Genomic DNA, 21,935 nt, shown 5'->3' with positions numbered 1-21,935 from the left:
TTGTGAGAATAATATAAAGTAATTGTCACATGAAATTAGGTTTTTCCTATAAATTCATTTCTGATTTTGAATTAAAAATTAAATGACTTAGCAGTGTATTTTATCCTTTCTTTATATGTATGTGATAGATTATTATGGTTAGTAGATAAAACTATGAGTAGGAGTAAAAGATATTAAATAAAAACTAATTTTACATACTAAAACTAATTAGTTATTATATTAATTAAATTATATATTATTTTAAAAATTAAAAAAATTATTAATATCAAAATTAATTATTATTATTATTAATTAACAGTTTTTAAATTAGTATATAACTAGCTAGTAAGATTTTAATTACAGATTTTAAAATTTAAATAATTGATAGATAAAATTTTGATAGCTAATTAGATTTGTTCTGGAAAGATTTTTTGTCTTTCAGACTTCCTATTCTGAAAATATCATTTGCTTATGCTTATGGAACTTTTATTCTGAAAACATTTTTTTAGTGAAATCCCTATTCCGAAATAACCCAAAACTGTGAAAAAAATAATTTTGGTATTTCAAAGAATGTAAGGGTGTTGGAAGAAAAATGTAGAGGTACAGGAAGAAACTCTCTTGAATTAGTTAAGACTTGGGCCTTTGGCCCGATAACCTTTTTTTAACCTTTATTATGTAGGCTTCTCATTTTTTTTTATTCTTTTCAACATGACCTTTTCTATATCTACCTTCCACTTTTCCTTTTTTGTTACTTACAAATTAACAAGTTATAAGACAATTCTATCTAAGCATTATTTAATTTATAAGTGTTATTTTAATGTCTCTTAATTCTTTTTCTTTTAACTTATTGTGTGAGCGTTTGACAATTTTATTAATTGTTTGTTATTTGAGAAAAATAAATTCTTTCAACTAGTTCATCCCTTATAATGAGTATTGATTTGTTTGGAAATATTTCTCTATCTTCTTAAAGTGTTGAGCTTCTATACTTTTTTTTGTTATTGTTATAAGTTATTTGGTAGTTGATTTTGAATTTATGATCTACAAATGTTTTTTTTTCAGGTGGTTAATACAGTAATTTGGTGTAATTTAATTGAATTTGGCAAGCATTGATACTAATGTTATTTTTTCATTTGGGCTTGAGTTTAACATAATCGAATTGAATGATGTTAGAGGTACCATGCAAATCTCAAGCTCTGAATCTTGATTGTATGTTGTCTTATACACAACTCCACAATCTTTATTATTTATTGTAAAAGGTTGTTTTGCATGGTGCTTAACTTCTACATCCTCACTTTGTGAATTAGTTAACTAATTGTATAACAAAATTAGTTTCTAATCTTCAAGCCCCAACATGAAACGCACTTGTACAAGGTTTAGATAGTTTAGATAGTATCTGCTATCGGTTGAACAATTGATGTTTGTCACTCAGTTGTGTTTTACTCTCTTTCTTTTCCATATTCATTCCTTAGTTTTTTATTGGGAGTGTACCTGCAAAAGACTCTCCGACAATTAAGTAAGTGCGCTCTATTTGAATGTGGTTAGTATAATGATAAAAACATACATTTACTTATATATAGTGTTTGTAATAGATTATCTCGTTTATGATTCGCATTTAACATGGATCATTATTAAAATGACATTGCCTAATGTGTCACATATCTCTTTATTTTACCTTGATGCATTAACTCTATGCGATCAGACGACCTTCGATACCGAGTGACGTGGTTCGTTCGACTCCAACCGGTACAGAGACTAAGTGAACAATGCTATAAGTTTTGCATCTTTGCATCTATAAGAGGAATGACGAATTGATCTCGATAAACCATACAAAAATAACTTGCTTAAGCAATTGAATCCAATCCAATCCAAAGAAAATAATAATAATAAAAGAATTTAAGAGATACCTCAATATTTATATAAAAGTAATATAACAGGTAACACGAAGGATATTAGAAAACTATCTGTGTACATTATTGATTCCTTGGAGACACTATGGACAAATGTTTGAAGCTCCAATATATATCCCCTGTACACAAAAAGAATCCAACCCCAACCTTTTATAATCTCTAATAATAATGTCATCTTCACTTAGTGTATTTGATACCATTTATAGTACACAATTTTATTATTTTACATGTATAAAAGTGCTGTGGTGAATGAAGTTGTACAACTTCTTATCACTATTCACAGCATGGCTTAAACAAGACAGTGGCTTTATGAAAATACAGCAAGACAAATGGAGCCCCTCCTCACGTTGGTGTTGCCTGATAAATATGATGTTTTTTTTTTAAATAATTCAAAACTTTAGTACTCTAAATATGCTAACTGCTTTCACATTGTTTTCACTCCATAACTACTTTAACATCCTTCTCTTTTCTCAACTTTCTACATGCCTTTTTATAGTAATCTTAACAATTTTGTTTTTAGTCTCACAATTTTCTACTGGACTTTCAAGCCCATTTTTTTTAACCAGGGCTAATTTTCTGTTTCATCATCCAAGCCACTAAGTTCAATCACCAATCAAAAAAAACAAAATTAACATTTTATATGCATAATATTTTTTTAATCTCTAAAATAATATATAATTTAGTCAATATAACAAGTAATTATTTTTTGTCTTTAAAATTAATTTATAATCTATTTAATGATTTTTTAGTAGTATATGTTCTTATAAGTGTTGTTGGGTATTTTTAATAATGGTCTTTTAACAAGGAAACCTACTTTTTTTTTTATGATTAAAAGAAGTTACAAATTATGTTGTGCATTTGATGATATTGTGAAGAAAAAAATGAGTCAGTTTTGTTTTAGTTTGTAATGAGGAAAAAGTTTGGACCACATTGAAATTTGGGTGATGAAGGGATGGAATTTACTTAGAAATGTAGGGGTGATTGGAATGGAAATGTGTACGAAAGCACTTGAATGAAGTAGGTCCAATTACAATCATGACTTTCAGTATGGAAATCCTTTGCACCTTCCTTCCAAACTATGGACCCATGAATAATATGTCTCTGTCTCTGCTTAATTATTCACTTGGATCATTGCTCAATTTGGGCCTCATCTCTTTTCTTCAAAATACAATCACATATTTATATATCTAACTTTTTCTATATAAAAATTTTCAGTTATACTGACACCTCGAGTAACAACAATCATCTGTCATCACATAAAACTTGATATCTCAGTTAGACTGACATCTCGAATAACAACAATCATCTGTCAACATATGAAACTGTTTTCTTCAAAATGCAATCACATATTCATATATCTAATCTCTCCATTACATTTTTTTCAACCTCAAAAGAATTTCAGAGATTCCCTCATCCTTGAAACTCACCACCAAAATGATCAGAACATTTCAGAAGAGATCTCATTTAGGTGTTGGTGGGAAAATATCTTTTATATATATATATATAAAAGAAGCCTAATGATTCGATCTGAACAGAGAGATTGAAACTTTACCTGATGAAACCAACCATTTTGTGGACTTATCTGATCACCAACCACTGAAATTTATTCCATTCCAGTGTATGTTGTTGGTTAACTGAATTTGATTGGTTTTCATTTTCTTCCCTTCTTTCTTTCTTTTTTTTCTCTCATTAAAGTGAAAATTTTGAAGGCCCACTTGATCTTACATTTACCGGCTAAACTGCTTGAGACATAACACTTTTCTCCCTTTTTCTCACTAAAGCCACAACTCTTGCATTCAGCTGAGGCTTTTTGGATGGACTGCCAAATGGCCAACAACGTTAGTGCCCTATACAATGCCTTACTAAATCCTCATTTCTTCTGGGATACTTCAATTCTTTTATAAAAAAAAATCATTTATGATGACTTTGTATCTATAATTATAATTAAAAGAGTTGTGTTTTCGTTAGGGAGATGAAACCTAAATAACTATTGTCAGGCTTTGCCTTTTTCTTTCGTATCGAATGGTCGGCTTATGCTTCAGTTTCATTCTCAAAGAGCTTCCTACTGTTCCTTCCAATATCAGCTGCTCAGTTACTTAACCTTCTACACTACAAGAAAATCATGAAATAGAAACCAATTTTTAGAAACCAAAATAATTAGTTGCAATAATAACTAAATTAGAGACCATTTTAGAAACTAAAAAGAAATTTGGTTTCTAAATTAGTTTCTATTATTTTCTATTATTGTTAAATAGTTTCTAAATTGGTATCTAATTAGCAACCAAGGTTTTAGAGACTAAATTTAGAAACTAAATAATTGGTATCTAAAACCTTAGTTGCTAATTAGATACCAATTTAGAAACTATTTAACAATAATAGAAAATAAAATAAACTAATTTAGAAACCAAATTTCTTTTTAGTTTCTAAAATGGTCTCTAATTTAGTTACTATTGCAACTAATTATTTTGGTTTCTAGAAATTGGTTTCTATTTCATGATTTTCTTGTAGTGCTAGTGAATCTTGAGTTTTATAATTAAAAAGAGTTACACTACAAGAAAATCATCCAACAGAAACCATTTTTTAGAGATCAAAATAATTAATTGCAATAGTAACTAAATTAGAGACTATTTTATAGAAACTAAAAAAAAATTGATTTCTAAATTAGTTTCTATTATTGTTAAATGGTTTCTAAATTGGTATCAAATTAGCAACCAAAGTTTTAACTACCAATTATTTAGATTCTAAATTTGGTAGCAAAAACCTTGGTTTCTCATTAGATACCAATTTAGAAACCATTTATCAATAATATAAACTAATTTAGAAACCAAAAATTTATTTAGTCCCTAAAATATCTTTAATTTAGTTATTATAATAACTAATTATTTTTTATTCTCTAAAATTGGTCTCTATTTCATGATTTTCTTGTAATGTTACTTAAATATTATTTACTGAAATCAAAATTAATTAATATAAATAACAAATTTTGAGTTGATATCACTAAATTTTTTTCTCTAAAGCCTAAAACCAAACCAAAATGATGATTGTGCATTGTTGAGCAGTGAGTGAGGAAGAAAGGACACATTGAATGCATTTATATTTATTGGGTTTTTCATATCATCAAATGAAGAACTTATTAAATACTTAGAACACAAGGTTAAAGAAAATTATTAGACAAAAATATGTAATACTAATAAAAGTGAGAATAATTTGTGTTAGCATTGGTTTAGAATTATTCTGAACCAACCAATCGGTTGCACTGATCCATTGAACAAAGTGTTTTTTTTTTTCTTGAATTAACCATTAATTTAGTATAAATATGTTAATTTTGTTGGAAAGATATATCTATACTAGGAAAACAAGGTTGATTGTTATGTAGGATCTTGAATTTGGAAATTTGGTTATTTAAAAAGACATATAACTAAACACTATAATCACATGTCTAGATCCAAATAACCAAACCTATATTTTTGTTTTGTCCTTCTTCCCATAATTTTTTTTTCCCTCTATTCTTAATCATTCCAACACTTTTGCATAGAAGTCAAGCCTCATAATACATTCACAATTCTTACCTTTAAAATCTAGGGAGATTCTTCTCTTGCTCCTTTCTTCATCAAACTTTCAAACAAGTAACAAATAGTTCCCTATAACTTTACCCTATTCTTATCCCTACAAGATATACAAAGATTTCTTATGTTATGTAGAAGCTATAGTAAAGAAAGATTACGATGTTTTCATTTTAGCCAAATCTAAAACATAAAATTGACATATCACTTTATAAATAATTTTATTATCAATGATTGTAAAACCATTTAGAAAATACCAATTGCTTCTCATTTCCTTTTTTAACAATTATAAAAAATTTCCTTAAATCCTAAAACTCACAACTGTTTAATTTCTATGTACAGTAGATGTAAAACAATCTACATTGTCGATTAAAATCATCATTGGTATTTTTTAGTTGATTATTATAAAAGTAAACACAAATATTTTTTAATTTGTAATTAAATATTAATTTAAATGTTTTTTAAAATGTTATATAAATTAGAAACTATTAATATTAAAAATAGTTTTTATCATTAATAAAATTTTATCTAATAATTTCTAAATTGGTAATTAATATGAGATACCAATTTAGAAATTATTTTATAATTTTTTTATTAATAATATAAATTATTTTAAATATCAATATTTTTTAAATTTATAAAATAATATTTAATTTAGTTAATGTAATAATTAATTATTTTTTTATTTTTAAATTATTTGATATTTAATAATTTTCTGATTGTCTTAAATATTGGAAGACAAATTAAGCTGAAATTTAATAAATATAAATGTTTTTATTCTATTTTTTATTATTTTAAAATGATTTCAAATCATGAATTAGATAATTTTTTAAAGTTAGTAGAACTTTATATATTTAATAGTTGCCACTTTCTAAAACATACAGTAAGTAGCATTACTTTTTAAAGCACAGGTTCAATTATTGATGGGAAGTTGGATTGATGAGAGTGATCTTTATTTTGTTTCTTACATATGAAAATATTTAATTTAATAGAGAAACTTTAATATTTTGTATACAACAATAGGTAAGAAATTATTTTCTATTAATTTATATATACACAGGTGAAAACATTAAAATGGTTTAACAATAACTCTATTACTTGCCTGATAATTTGTGATAGATACTAATGAGACAAGTTAATTTTATGGATTAAATTTGTTATAGGGACCAAGGGAAATTAAGTATATATAGTAATTTTTTATAATAATATGAACTATAAGGTTGGAATTTCTATAAAATATTTTCATATTTAGTGTTCAAGTGTATCTCCAATATGTCTGCTTCTGTTTTTCTGAAAAACTTTCATTTTTCACACACTAAAAATCTTTTACTTGCATCATATATTTATTAAAAATTCAAATAAATGAATATCCATATTTGATTTGAAATTATGTTACCTCTGAACTAGTGTAACGTTGCATATTAATTTATTAAAAATAATAAACAAAATCTTTCTTACATGTTTTGAGAGTGTATAATTTTTGTTATATTCAGCAGTTAAAAACATTTGTAAAAAAGATCAATGCACAAATTTATTCCCAATTTAATTATTATCTTAAGGATAAAATATATTTTTAGTTATCTTAAAATATCTAAAACCTGGTTTTAGTCTATCTAAAAAAACTATATCTAGGTTTGGTTCTTCTGACTTTGTAATGCACAATTTTTTAGTCCCCTAAACACTATCTAAACTTATTTATATCTCTCTATAATTAAACTACTTGGAGAATCCACAATGGTTTATTTAAAAACTTGAAGGACTGAAAATAGAAAAAATATTTTAAAGGACTAAAGTTATATATTTTAAATTTCTAGAAGTATCAAAACAATATTTTACCATTTATTTATTAAATATAAGTTTTTTTCATTTTTTATTACCATAAATTAGAGTTGAAAATAGTTCTATATGTTTTAATAATGGTTTTGTAAATACTACCAACATGGTGTGTTAGTTGATAAATGATAATAAGTTTTATTTTCTCAAAATATATTCATGTTTTTTTTTTAATTTTTAAAAAAAATTGCTTGATTTTTTATACCTATTTTTTTCCACTTTGGTCCTTGTTAGTTTTTCACTGAAGTTTTTTTTCCCTATATAATATGTAGATTATTTGCTTTTAGTCTTTATAATATTTTTCAATAATTCAAAATGAAAATAATATTATAGGTTTAAGATAAAACAATAAAGACTGAAAAAAAAAACTAAATTCAAATATGATTAATTTTTGAGATAAAAACATATTTAAACTATAGTAATATTGTAATTAAGTAGTCTCTTAAGTTTCATATCATAATATCACTGTTAAAAAATCATCAAATAAAAACTAAATTTAGATAAAAAATAATAATTAATTGTTATATTAACTAAATTAGATATTATATTAGATATAACAAAAATGATTGATATCAAGATTGGTTTCTATTATTGATAAATAATTTCTAAATCATTATCTAATTAAGTACCAAAATTTTAACTATCAATTATTTAGATTATGAAGTTGACAGCTAAAATCTTGATAATCAGATACTATAATTTAGAAACTATTTATCAACTATAAAAATTAATTTAAACACCAATATTTTCTTTAATTTCTAAAATAACATTTAATTTAGTCAATATAGTAACTAACTATTTTTTGTCTTTAAATTGATTTTTACTTAATGATTTTCTTGTAGTGTAATTTTTAATTTTTTTTAACTTATAGTAACAATATAAAAGAAAAATAGTATGTTTTTTTTGCATTAGGAGTGTGTGAAGGGGTTTAGCAGGAAATGTAATAGGATAGCCTTGTTTTACGGGGTTATGTCAATGTGAAGCCAGGACAATTTTGGTGCACCAAAGCTGTATCTATGGAGGGGTCTTTTTCCTTCTTTTTCTTATTTTTACCCTCTTTTCCCCTTTCCTCACCTCCTTCTAAAATGCTCATTGTTCTTCTTCTTCACTACATCTTTATCCTCTAACATCAATCATATCAAGACTTGTCAAAACTAAAATATCAAAATTCTCAAAACATGCCACTTTCACATATAAAATCAATTTCCCAAATTTGTCAAGAAGCTTGTTGTTTAGAATAGAAGAATAGTTCATTGTGACTACCAAACCAAGCAATCATTGATAAGCTGGAAAATAGCAAAATGGAAAATGAAAATAGGTTTTTGTTTATGTGTAGCACTCAATTAACCTTGCTTCAACACTTTTTCTTCCTCCTTTATGATTTCTATTGTATATTCAGTAAGGAGCTCCATGGCATACCTTGTATGTTTTGTTATTTTGGCTATGCCATACGAATGATTGATTGCTTCCAATACCAAAAACCCTAGACTCTACTTTTGTTTCTTTGCTTCTTAAACATGTCTATTGTATGTTCAAAGTGTTAGATGTGCTACTACTATGGCCATTTATAAGTAAGAACTAGTTTTTTTTCTTCAATATATAAAACTTCAGATGTTTTTGTAATATCTGTGATGGTGTACAATTTAGACTTTTTGCTGTGATCCAGATTTTGTTTTAAGGAAGAGAGTTTTTTTTTTATTGATGATAAAAAATACAAAAGCCAAATTTCTAAGTACTTAACCTAAAGAAAAACAAGGTATATTATATTTTTTGTGTGTGTTTAATCTTTTAATGAAGCATCAAATCCTTTTTCCTTTTGATAAAAAAAGTACTACTTCTCTCCCTTCATAAAAGAGCCTTTTCAAAAAATAAAAAATTGCTCGTCACTTTTTAGTTACAAGTTATTCAAATCGTCTATTTTAATCATTATTTTTCATCAAAATATAAAATGATACTGTAAACTATAAAATAGTAAGGTAAATTTATTATTTATTTCTCTTTTAGAAAAAAAAAATACTAATTAACTACATGAACAGTGCTTGAAAGAGATGAAATAATAAATTCCAAAAATCTTAAGAAGTAATTTTGAAAACATAACACAGAAAGTTTAACAAGTTAAATATATATTACTATTACCTACATATGGTTAACCAATCATATAGTTTAAAATGTGTATATAGTTATGTAAAGATTTAGGTAATTAATCTCTATTTTTTTAAAATTAAAATGAAACTTTTAACATTTAACTTCTGTTAATTACAACAGAATTAAACCTGCAGTTAAATCATACACACTGATGACAGCACAATCCTTGGTAAGATCACAGTATGAAGAGAAACTCCTGAACTGAGTACATGTTTGGAAGAGTTTTAAAGCTACTGTTAGAATGGATTTTGAAAAAGAAAAAGATTCGGTGAGTTGTAGAACTGAAATAAGATGGTAATTTACCCTAGTTTTGTTTTATTTCCTAATTTATCCGTACAAGAATGGAGAGAATGAGTGGGTTGAGATAACAAAAAGGGTTTGAAAATCGAACTCAACCCACCCACTATAGGAGACTTAATGTGAAGTGAGCCAGGCAACTTACACTAGGTCCCCTCAGCCAGTGAGACACTGCAACCTTCCACTTTCATAATAATTGTACAGCAATTTTGTGCACCAGCAGGTAATAGTGGAGACTGATATGTATGCTGAGGCTAGCAAGCAATTACATAATCGCAGGAGAAGAAGAAGCACGTGGTCCAATGGGAAAAGGAAAAAGCTACATTACCACAACAAAATAAACAAATTAATACACCACCCTTTAAGCTAGCTTCTCATCACTTTGCCTTTTCAACATCTTTTTGTACCGATTCTAGTAATAAAATATACACAAAGCCCCAACATATTAACCCAGCTTATATATTGTTCACAGATAACCATACTTATTAAATAATTTCCTTTCAAGAAAAGTCAACTTGCTGAGGAATGACTACCTTATAATGTGATATAGTTAACATATATTGTATCTATGTTTCTGATTGGTGTTTTATTCCTCTGATTTGTCTTGTTTCGTTTTAGTGCGATTGTGATTTTAATAGAATTAGTTTTGAATAGTTGATTGAAAGGTGTGGTCTTGTAAGACTTCTCGAATGTTGTGTATATGAGTTGAATGATTCTTCAAAGTAATTCTTATGTTGGTGATAAGAAAAAATGTATCCATGTTTGTGTAAAAGATATATAAAGAGAAGTTATGATGGTGTTAAAAAAAAATGAATGAATGTGAGTAGTTTGAAAATGTTGATGACAGTTGTGGGGATATGCTGCGTTAGAAAGAACTGGAGTGTATATGAATGTGACAATGTGTTGTCGTTTTAATATTTTTTGGTTTTGGAATTTTTTTGGGTTTGTTATATTTTGACAGTAGAGGCAATTGCTTTGAAAGTGGGAGGGTTTGAATGGTCTCTGCATATATGGAAAGATGCTGGTGGTTCTGGTTCTGCCTTAATTCTGCTGTGCTGCGCCCACTTGGCTCTGATTCTTATGCAAGAGACGTGAAGGTGATCATCATGAATAGCGTTTGTTTGTGTCTGTGTGCCTTTGAGAGGGACGACTGAGTCCCTGCACTGTCATTAACCCCTTACAAGAGTGGCACTGAAAAACATGCAAGCTGCTTTTCATTCACATTTATAAGTCGCCAGAATAGTTGCACAGCCCAAAAGGAAGGACACACACTCTCTCTCTCTCTATGGATATATATGTGTATGCATGTAATGTATGAGTGAGAGTGAATGACTATGACACTGCCCTTGTATTCATTTTCTTTCTGAAGCATTTGGTCTCCCTTTTTATTTTTGTCAGTACACTTCTTTAATGCTCATCAAACAGTGTTCTCCGTTTTCTGCCCTACCCAACAAAGATCTACACATAGTCCAAACACAAAATCCAAAACAACCAAAACTTTAGGGTAGCAAATTTTCAGTCTTCTCCCTGACCCCTTATTCATTGCAATGCTATAAGCAAACCAAGAAAACCTACACTTATAATACTCACTACATATGTATATTTAAACTCAAACAACCTATATATATATATTAGTTTGTAAGTACAATGTGTGTATATATATACCATTACATATTGTACATCATATGTACAATGCTATACATACGCACGCTCAGGCCATAATCATTACGCCACGGACGATATTAAATAGTAATTAATAGCTAGAAAAGGAAAACAAAGAATAAAAACTTAGTTATGTAATTAAACCTTTTATGATAGTCTTCTTTTATACCAAATTTAATTAACAAATAACATGGCACAATAAACTGCAAGTTTCACGAAGAAGAATTACACTCTTTAATTTCTCCATCACGTGCGCTATTATACTCCCACTTACATAATCAACATCACTCACCTTCACTTGACTTGGTATACCAATTCACAAAGATATTAGCGTTGCATTTGAAAAAAAGGGTATTAAGTATTAACCCATAAAGGAGGACATAGAAAAATAAAATACAGAATAAAGTTTAGAGAGAAAGATGGCGTTGATGAAGAAGATTATATCTCTCTCTAAGTAGATTTAGTTGTTGTCTTTGGCGTGATCTTTTGCATTATCGTTTTCAACTTCTCCTCCTTCTGTGGTTATAGCAGAAGACACGTAGCTCAACACCAAGGAATTCTCGTCGGGGGTTGCATTTCGAGCTTGGAATTGTTGTTTGCAAGCGTGGCATGTGATTTGGAGCATGGTGGAGTTGATTTGCTTCATTGCATGTTCTTTCAAGGCGTAGGCCTTGTCGAGTTCGGCTTGTGCTTGTTGTCTTATCCTCTTGGCGTTTGTGAACTCTTGTTCCGCAACTTCAATCTGCCTCTTGGCTTGTTTCCTTGCTTCCTCAGCATATGCTTTCTCAGCCATGGCTATCCTCAAGTGTTCCCTTGCTTGCTCTTGAACCCTCAATAAGGCCATGTTTGGCTGCTTCGCATTGTTGCTGTTGCTGCTCTTCTCTGATGAGTTCCTGTTTGATTCGTTTTTCTCACTCACATCTGATGACCCAATTGAGAGTTGCAGATGGGTTGAATGGTTCTCACGGTGATCCCTCTTAGGTGATAACGATGTTGATATTAGAGCATCAATGGGGTTTGCAACATTTGAACTGTTGTTGTTGTTGTTGGTGGTGGTGGTTGGAGTTGAGAGTTGGAGATCCAAGTTGGGGTGGAGTTTGTTGTTGTTCTTGGATGAGGTTTCAGCAGTGGTGATAGCAGCAGTAGGGTTATTCATGAAAATTGTGGGTGCTTCTGTTGGCTTTGGTATTATGATTCTTGTTGGCCAAGGAGCTGTGCTGAAATTGGTTTCACTCGAAGGACTTGGGCTTGAGGCTGTTCTAGAGAGGCACGCGGAGGGTTGAAGTGGCTGAGATTCTGGCCTGAGCCTCCCCATGTTGCAAGCATCTTGGTGCTCAATGAAACTCTCCACCCTATGAGATGAGAAAGAATATAGACATACAAACAAACAGTTGTTAGCGTTATACTATTTGCATTGAACCACTCAAAAGAGTTTTTCATAATGATTCTTGCTTGTGGGTGCTAAGATGAGCATTATATAGGAAAAACATGTAAAGGAAGAAAGAAAAGGAGAGAAGGGAAAAAGTGGAGATAAAAGGTGGTTGAAAAAGGTCTTTAAAAAATGGTGGGGAAAGAGGTTCCAGTTTCCACTAAATAAAGGACAAAAGAAAGTCAAGAATTCATGGCATTTCTTGGATTTGTTGTGATGCAGTGTGGTGATTGAAGAAAATGCAACCATGTTAATCGTATGAACGAATGATCACACAAAACACAGAGATGCTTAAAGGTGTTGGAATGCAATTGTAGAAACACACAACAGTTATTATGTATGCGACCAACGGAAAACGGAGCATTGGAAACCGTGTTACCCCAACTGTCAATGAACAGTACTAGCTCGTGAAAAAAAAATGGATTGAGGTTCCATCAGTCAAATATTTTATTTTCTTTTTATTTTAATTAAATGCCTTTAGTTTTTCTACTTCCATTGTTCACTTTACATTCCATTCCAAAAAATATATTTCCCTTCTTTCAAGTCAAATCCCAAGTAAAACAAGAACCCTCGCAAGTTCTATCTGCTCAATCGATACACAGTCACGAGATTCAAAAATGGTGAAAGTAGAAAACAAAAAGAAACCTTCTATAGCACATGAAATAGCTACTCTTAGATAGATCAATCTCTTGTAATCTTGTGTGAAATCAAAGAAGTGTTTGATATGTGATAATGAATGAATACAATAAAGAAAACGAACCTTGAGAAAACGCGGCCACAATCACAGGAGTGGCCCCGGGTACCACAGGTTTTGAGATGTGCTTTGTAATCAGACTGCACTGCATAGCCTTTGGAGCATCTTTCACAGACCCATTGCTTGTGATTGCTGTGCTTCCTCCTGAAATGCTTCTTTATCCCAACAAGATCACCCAAAGCATGACAAGGATCATGGTGCAAGCAGGTTGGCTCAGGACACACAAACACTCTCTTCCTCACCACTGGTGTCTCCCTCTTCAATAGCTTCCATGGCACCTTGTGCCTTCTCCTATGCATCTGAAGGTTCTGGTCCCTCTGGAACCCCTGGTTGCAGATCTCACACACATAACGATCCGATTCCAACAAAGTCTTTGGCGACAGGGACACCACCTCTGCATCTGGATCTGCATATATGCAACAAACCATAATCAATTACCATTATCAGATATATATATATATCTTCTTTGAGAGCCACACAGATAAGGTATAAGTATTACAAGTATATTACTGAAAAACACGAACGTGGTTTGGATTATATATATAATATAGGTTCTGAATGGTTTTGATGGAATTGATAAAAGTGAATAAAGTGAAGAGTGAGGGAGCAGATTTGGTAGCGAAAATGGATGATAATTGTGCACCTGGTGTTCCTGCGGGCCTTCTCTTCCTTTTATTGGTGGCAGTGGCATTTTCAGTGCAGGGAAAAGGCTCAGAAGTGGGAACTGACGATGGAGATAAGTTATTCGCTAACATGGTACACTCTATGAGAAGTGGTTTGATGATGTGGTTATAATATGTGATAATAAGGCCTAAGAAGAGAAGCAAGGAGTGGCTATGCTTGTGTCTGAGGCTATGTTGGTGATAGAATTAAGTAAGGTGGAAGAAGAGAAAGAAGAGATCATTTCATTGAAGAGAAGAGAAGAGAGAAGTGAGAAGAGAGAAGAGAGAAGAGAGAAGAGAGAAGAGAGAGAGAAAGAGAAAGAGGTACACAAGGCCTAGGAGGAGGACATAGATAGATAGAGGAAGAGAGAAGGGAAAATAAAAGGGTCTTTTTCTTTTTTTTCTTCTTCCTTTCGGTTTCCTCAGCTTTCTTTTAACTTGCTTTTAAACTTTCAGCTTTTGCATCAGCTTTCTTTCTTTCTTTCTTTCTATGAGAATGCTTTATTTATTTTCTCTCTTTCTCTCTCTCTCTGGGTTCCTCTCTTTGCTTCCAACCCTCATCTTCAGCAGGGATTGTCTGTAATAGCCCTCCTTAATAAACTTTCAAAAAGAGAGTGTGTGTGAGACCCAATCACAATGCTCGAAACTTGATCCCACAAGCAGCTCAATGGGCTCCATTACAGAAAAAGAAATATCCCCACAAGGAAACAAAACCCTCATAATTTCCTCACACAGTAAATTTTTTTGCTTTGCATGCATAAATACAGGCCAAGCCCCCCAATACACACGTAAGCTTCCTATTCTCTCACTCTTCCTCTCTCTCTCCAACATCACACACACACACACACATTCTAATCCCTGTTCTCTAATTATTACACTAACTTAATAATGGAGTTTCTGTTATATATATATACTTTCTTCAAGAACAGAACCTCACTGATATATTTATGTGTATAAAAGTGAAAATCAATTACTTCCTCATCATGCAACTTATCAATTTCTAAATATAATTTTTAATCCATAATACAAAATCTGGTGTGAGTTTAATAAGGATTGATACACCTTCCACTACTGTGAAAAACTACTTGTTTAGTAGAAACTTTGCTGCTCAAAAAGTCACTCAAACAACAATACTTGAAAATTTAAAGACATTTCATAATCAGTGGATGCTAATATTATTCTTAAAAAAAAATTGAGTTAAGTTTAAATTTCACCTTCTTATTAGTAATAAAGAGGATTAGTTTAATATATTATATTAGAGAAGTTAAGAAAGATAATATAATTATTCGTCATTGAATAATGATATAAAAGCTTTTATATTGTCAATAGAGACTATTTTCTCTAAGAATATGCTAATAATTTAATTTTTTTCACAAGATAATGGTAAAAAATGAAAATAATTAATAAAAAAGTATTTGTAAACTTTGAAGTATGAGTAAAATTTAGTGGGGGTAGTGGAATAGAGAGAAGAATTTGAGTATTAAATTTGTTCATTGATTGATTAATTATAGTAGAATAAATGAAGGTTGTTGTATGAATTAAAGTTAGGATAGTTTATTGAGATATAAATTATGAAGAGTATTTAATATTTTGATGGTGAGTATGTGTTGAAGATTGAGGGAGAAGGGGGTTATAGACGAGAGTACCCATAGTGGTAAGTGTGCAGAAGGTGTTATTAATTTCACTGGAAGCAGCTTTTATAAAGGTGATAATGAGGATGTAAAGTCACCCTCAAGGGGCATTCTAGTCAATGGGGGTAATAATTTTCTCTGCTCAAGATGCTTTGCTTTTTGGTAAAATGGGAGCATCAACTTAACAGTGCCAGGTTAAAATTGGCAACATTGTCTCTTCTAGGTGGTGACCTTCTCAACATTCTCAACATTCTTCAAATTTCAAATATTGCACAATCTTTTAAATTACATACACTTCCACCAATTACCTTTACTTTACCTTAACTTCAACACCATACAAAGAGAGACACACCAAAAAACATTGGCAAAAAATGTAAGGAGTGTTTAAAGGTTGATAAACTATACCAGATTACAATCGAAAAGAGAAATAATTTTTTACTCAAATGTGTATTTCACAATAAGAAATTGAATAATTTTGAAATTGTATTATGTCAGGTCACAATTGTAAATTGATGTCACTAGTGTAAAAACGTTTATTTACAATTTACGGTCAAACATTGTCTATCAAAATGCAGTGACATTTTTTTAAATTAAAATTGATAGATAGACAATGTCAATAAAATAGATTACGTACTAATAGACATCAATTTCAAAAACTGCTGTCTAAATGCTAAAAAACCGTTGTCTTTAGCATTTTTTACCCTAGTATATGTTTCATTATATAATTGTCAAAATAATATTTTCAAAATGTAAGTATACAATGTATATATTATTAGAAAATGATTAAATAAAAAATAATTTAAAAAACAATAATAATTAGTTTTTATATTAACTAAATTAGATACTATTTTAAAGAAAAAAAATTATTGATATCTAAATTCCTATTATTAATAAATAGTTTATAAATTGGTATTTAGTTAGCTATCAAGGTTTTAGTTACTAATTACTTAGATTGTAAAGTTGGCAGCGAAAACATTAGTAGCTAATTACATATCAATTTAAAATTTATTTATATAAATATCAATAATTTTTTTCTATTTAAAATAATATTTAATTTATTTAATATAATAAATAATTTTTTTAATTTTTAAAATTAATTTCTATTTAATAATTTTTTAGTTATAACATTAATTTTGGTGTATTTTATATACATTATGCCAAAAGGATAGTTGTACAATCACTATATTTCAATACACTAACCTTTGAGCTATGCCTTTATCATATTCATCTAAAAACGTGTTGAGTTTGATCCAAATGAAGTCAATGCATACATTTTGAGGAACTTTTTTTTGAAAGGTTGAAATGAACTTTAAGTTTACGCCAACACCATTGTCCTAGGTATTAGTTGTTAGTAATTTTATTCAAAACAAAACCAAAAACTTGCTAGTAATTTGTGTTCTTGCATATGTATATGACCCTACTACATATTTAACATAGATTTTTTTGACAAGGTAGGGATCCTTTTATTGCAAGACTAAGTGGGATAAATTATTTTTTCACATTTTATTATGAATTTTTATATTTTAATTTGACTGTTGAGATTAATTAGATAATAGATCACTACAATAAAATTATTAAATAAAATTAATTTTTTGAGAAAAAAATAATTAGTTACTATAATAAATAAATTAGAGATTATTTTAAAGACTAAAAAAATTATTAGTTTTTAAATTAGTTTCTATTATTAATAAATAGTTTTTAAAGTGATATTTAATTAACTACGAAAACCAATTATAGTTTAGATTATAAAATTGGTTTCTATTTAATGAATTTATTTTAGAAAATTATTAATATCTCTTCTGCAAATTCATTCTCCTTCTTTCCTCTTCCATTTAATAATTATTTCATAAAAAATTTACTTAATTATTCTACATGCATAATAACACACACGAAAATTATGACTATAAAAATATTATATTTATTAAGAGTAGTATAAAAATCTTCCTTGCTCCAAAATAACACTCCACACAAAAAAATATATTTAGGAAAGTAGTATGATAACTACATTAAAAATATTTTAAAATTTAATTATAATAGTATTATAATTAAATATATTTGGGTCTACCTATTAATAAAATTGATATTATAAGGAATACCATTTATAATAATTAAATATGAAAATTTAATATAGTATTATAATATTATTAAAATTATTAATTTTTATAACATTTATTTATATTTTAATTAAATTTGTAACAATTTTTTTAATAATATAATTTCTTTTTAATAATATACTTTTTTTTAATAATATAAATTTTAATTCTTTAAAATATTAATTAATTTTTATAAATAATTATATAATAAATAATAAAACATGTTTATACCATAAATTTTTATGCTTAAATTTAGTTTCTATTCAGCATGTATTCTAAATAATATAACTATATTTAAATATATATTTAAAATATAATTTTAATCAAAATATTCACTATAAGAAAATCATCAAATAGAAACTAATTTTTAGATACCAAAATAATTAGTTGCAATAGTAACTAAATTAGAGATCATTTTAGAAACTAAAACAAAAATTGATTTTTAAATTAGTTTGTATTATTGTTAAATAGTTTCTAAATTGGTATTTAATTAACAACCAATGTTTCAACTACTAACTATTTAGATTCTAAATTTGGTAGGAAAAACTTTGGTTGTTAATTAGATACCAATTTAAAAACCATTTAACAATAATAGAAACTAATTTAGAAACAAAAAAATTTATTTAGTCTTTAAAATGGTCTCTAATTTAGTCACTATAGCAACAAATTATTTTTTGTCTCTAAAATTAGTTTCTATTCTATGATTTTCTTGTAATGATTATAGATTTGTTTAGTATTTCTTTATAGCATTAAAATTATAATCTAAATATATTTAATTTTTATTTATTCTAATTGATTAATAATATATTTAATTTTTTTTATTAAATATAAGGTATTATTGTTTTTATTAATATTTTTTTGTAAAATATTTTTATACTTATAAAATAATTAAGTAAACAAGTTATGAAATAATTATTAAAAAATACATATTAACAAAGAGAAAGAGAGTTTGTAAAAGATATATTAATGATTTCCTAATAACAAATATTTAAAATAAAATACTAAAATACTAACATGAAGTGTAAGTCATTGTATTTATCTTGAGCTAAGTATGTTTAATTAAAGTTATGTGTTGAGTTTTTCTTAAAATCTAAGCAATGGAATGAACAGTGTGAAATATGTAGGAAATGGAAACTCCAAACAATGGCATTATATGTATTAAAAAATGGTGAAATGTGTATTTGTGGAGAGAAAAAAGGTTGAAGATGAAGGAGTTGGGTTTTTACCTTCTTTGTCCCATTGGAGAGAAAAACTCCAAAATATTTGTTTGCATAGAGTGGGAAAATCAATGGAAGGAAACACCAGAAACCAAAGAGGTTAATTAATAGCCGCCAAGATTAAATTTAACTCTGAAATAATTGTTGCAATGAAGTTTGTGTTGCTTCCAAACATTCGTGTGGATATATCTGACACCATCTGCATTCTTCAACACCTTTTTCTCCTTAATCCCACTTTCTAATCATATTTTCAACAACAAAGAAAACAAATCATTAAATAAATTAAATAAATTGGACCATTACAAAACAAAACCTTTTATTTCATTTCAAGCTTTTTTATTTATTTAAGAATAATCCGATAATAACTAACATCCTTAACATAAATACCATATTTATTTTTTTATATTTGTTCTGGAATGAGGATTTTGTCGCAAAGCATGGTTTATGTCAAATAAAACAAGTGTGAGATGGGTCGACGGCGTAACCCAATGATTCATATACGTATTGATGCGATTTATATGAAAAACAAAACATCATAAATAAAATAAGAAAAATGGATATGCTTTTTGGCATACACAAAAACTAGTAACATAGGTTATGCCTCGTGAATTATGGCAACTTTTGGAAAAAAAGTTGTGAGCTTAGAATTTAAATAATTCGAAAAATTGGACCATTTCTTTAAGATCAACCAACCAGAGGTCGTTTAATTAATGAAGCACATTTGTTGGTTAAAATTAAAATGTTTTCTTTATTTTTATTTAAATCTTTTTAATCGACAAAAGAATAAATAAATTAGAGTAGTAGAAGTATAAAATTTATTCCATTTATTCCTCTCCAAAATTCATATTTAGATTCTAAAATCTTTTTCCATAGGTTTGGGTTTTTTTTCCAAGTTTTCACACTACAAGAAAATCATTAAATAAAAACTAATTTTGGAGAAAAAAATAATTTGTTGTTATATTAACTAAATTATAGATCATTTTAGAGATTAAAAATATTATTGATTTGTAAATTATTTTCTATTATTAATAAATAGTTTTTAAATTGGTATCTAATTAGCTATCAATATTTTTGCTACCAAATTTAGAATCTAAATAATTGATAGTTTTTTTTTATAAAAAACTTTCATGTTAGACATCACTATGCTACTTGACATCTCAATTAAGTTAACATCTCAAGAAAAATACATATTTGTCTGAACAAATATGATTCTTATTTTTTTCATTTGTCAAATCTCACTAAATTTTACAAATTTAAAATTATACAAGTAACTTATTATCGTTTGGATTGAATACAACAAAGGAATGCTCACATTATTTACCAGAATTATATATAATGTTATTCAAATTATTGAGAATAAATAAGTATTGTAAGTAAAAGTTCTTTGAACACTCTACTTTATTAAACAATGTAAAAAAAATGAGTTGTTGTTTGTTAATCTTCATCTTGCTTGAAATTCTTAAGTGCATTAAATGTTTTTCTTGTTCTTATAAGATGTGTATAAATCCAAGTTCTTTCAATACTCTAATCTTTTTAACTTGATGGCTAAGAGACTTTGTTAAACAATGTCAAAATCTAGTTGTTGTCTGATAGTTTTCCTCTTGCTAGAAATGCTTAGATGCATTAAATATTTTTCTTCGTTCTTTTACAAAAATATTTATAAATATATGTTTTCTTTTCTTTTATTTTTCGTTAAGTATTATTTGTATCAATAGAACCTTTCCTTCTTATATGTACATCTTTTTATTTGTTGCACATTGTTTTTTTTTATCGGTCATACTCTTTGAGATAAAAAAATTCATAAATTTCAATTTTTTTTGTTTCATAGCTTTTGTATATGGAGATGATTATAAAGAGGTAAGAGGTAGGATTTGTATTGTGATATAATTCTCTAAATTTCTTTACATTTTCAAGTTGAATTTAGATAAGAAATTTCATAATCTCTAAAGAAATTCAAACACATTAAATTTGAAAAACAGCCATTTCAAATTTTAGAAGACAAAAACAAAGAAATTTTTTTCACATTGATCAAAATCAAAACTTATTCATTTTATGTAGATTTTTTAAATTTAAATCTAAAAAATATAATTAAAATGATTTAGAGAGTTTTTTACTAGTGTGTAAAAAGAATTTTAATAGATATCAAATACGACTTGTCTATATATATAAAAATAAATAAATAAATATGAAAGGTCACTTTCATTGAACTAATATTTTTATACCTTTTTTTTCATCCTAAAATGCAGAGAACAAATTTTGAACTAAAATACTGAATAGTGAATGCAAAATTCTACTTTTGTCCTATTCTTCCACCAAGTACGCATAGCCCAGTCTATTCTCTATTATTAATTATGAAATCTTTGAATTTTTTTTCTCCATTATGAAAGAATCTTTATACTATTTCCTATCCCAATATTTTATACATTTAAACTTGTATTATTTGTGTTCATAATTTTGTTTCACTTCTCTGACAACAAAATATTCTAGATTAATAATTGACACGAAAATTCCAAAGAAAAAATATTTTACGTTCATCATATAAAGTTAAGTATTTGAATAATATATCAATTTAATTTTATAAATAAAACATGAATAAATAGTTTTTTTTTGGAAAGGTGGTTGTTTCGTAGTAATTTCGTAGAGTAGATTAAGAGTACATTATTGTCAGTGTGAACGTGTAGAAATGATTACTCACGTTATTATCGAAGTGCTATTTGTAGCCATTCCTCAGCTTTTTAACGTAGCAAAGGATTTCATATTCAC

General features: G+C 27.8%; 1 protein-coding gene across 1 annotated transcript; it reads right to left on the bottom strand.

Annotated features, from left to right (window-relative positions):
- Positions 1 to 11,577: 11,577 nt before the first annotated feature.
- Positions 11,578 to 15,110, bottom strand: LOC137837895 (zinc finger protein SHOOT GRAVITROPISM 5-like). Its single transcript, XM_068647064.1, has 3 exons — positions 14,213 to 15,110; positions 13,576 to 13,975; positions 11,578 to 12,738 (listed from the first exon to the last, which is right to left on the bottom strand). The coding sequence occupies exons 1-3, from the start codon at positions 14,322 to 14,324 to the stop codon at positions 11,847 to 11,849; spliced, it is 1,404 nt and encodes a 467-aa protein (XP_068503165.1). The 5' UTR covers positions 14,325 to 15,110; the 3' UTR covers positions 11,578 to 11,846.
- Between the last annotated feature and the right edge of the window lie 6,825 nt (positions 15,111 to 21,935).

Source organism: Phaseolus vulgaris, chromosome 4 (genome assembly GCF_000499845.2).
Source record: "Phaseolus vulgaris cultivar G19833 chromosome 4, P. vulgaris v2.0, whole genome shotgun sequence".
NCBI classification, from domain to species: domain Eukaryota; kingdom Viridiplantae; phylum Streptophyta; class Magnoliopsida; order Fabales; family Fabaceae; genus Phaseolus; species Phaseolus vulgaris.
This window is presented reverse-complemented; position numbering and strand designations above follow the sequence as displayed.

What these genes read in the sequence shown, in the direction of transcription:
- LOC137837895 (XM_068647064.1), bottom strand. Translation starts at nt 14,324, where the DNA reads ATGTTAGCGAATAACTTATCTCCATCGTCAGTTCCCACTTCTGAGCCT. An exon ending in AAGGCCCGCAGGAACACCAG is followed by an intron (nt 13,976 to 14,212) that starts GTGCACAATTAT and finishes GCATATATGCAG; the next exon opens with ATCCAGATGCAGAGGTGGTG. An exon ending in TGTGGCCGCGTTTTCTCAAG is followed by an intron (nt 12,739 to 13,575) that starts GTTCGTTTTCTT and finishes CTCATCTCATAG; the next exon opens with GGTGGAGAGTTTCATTGAGC.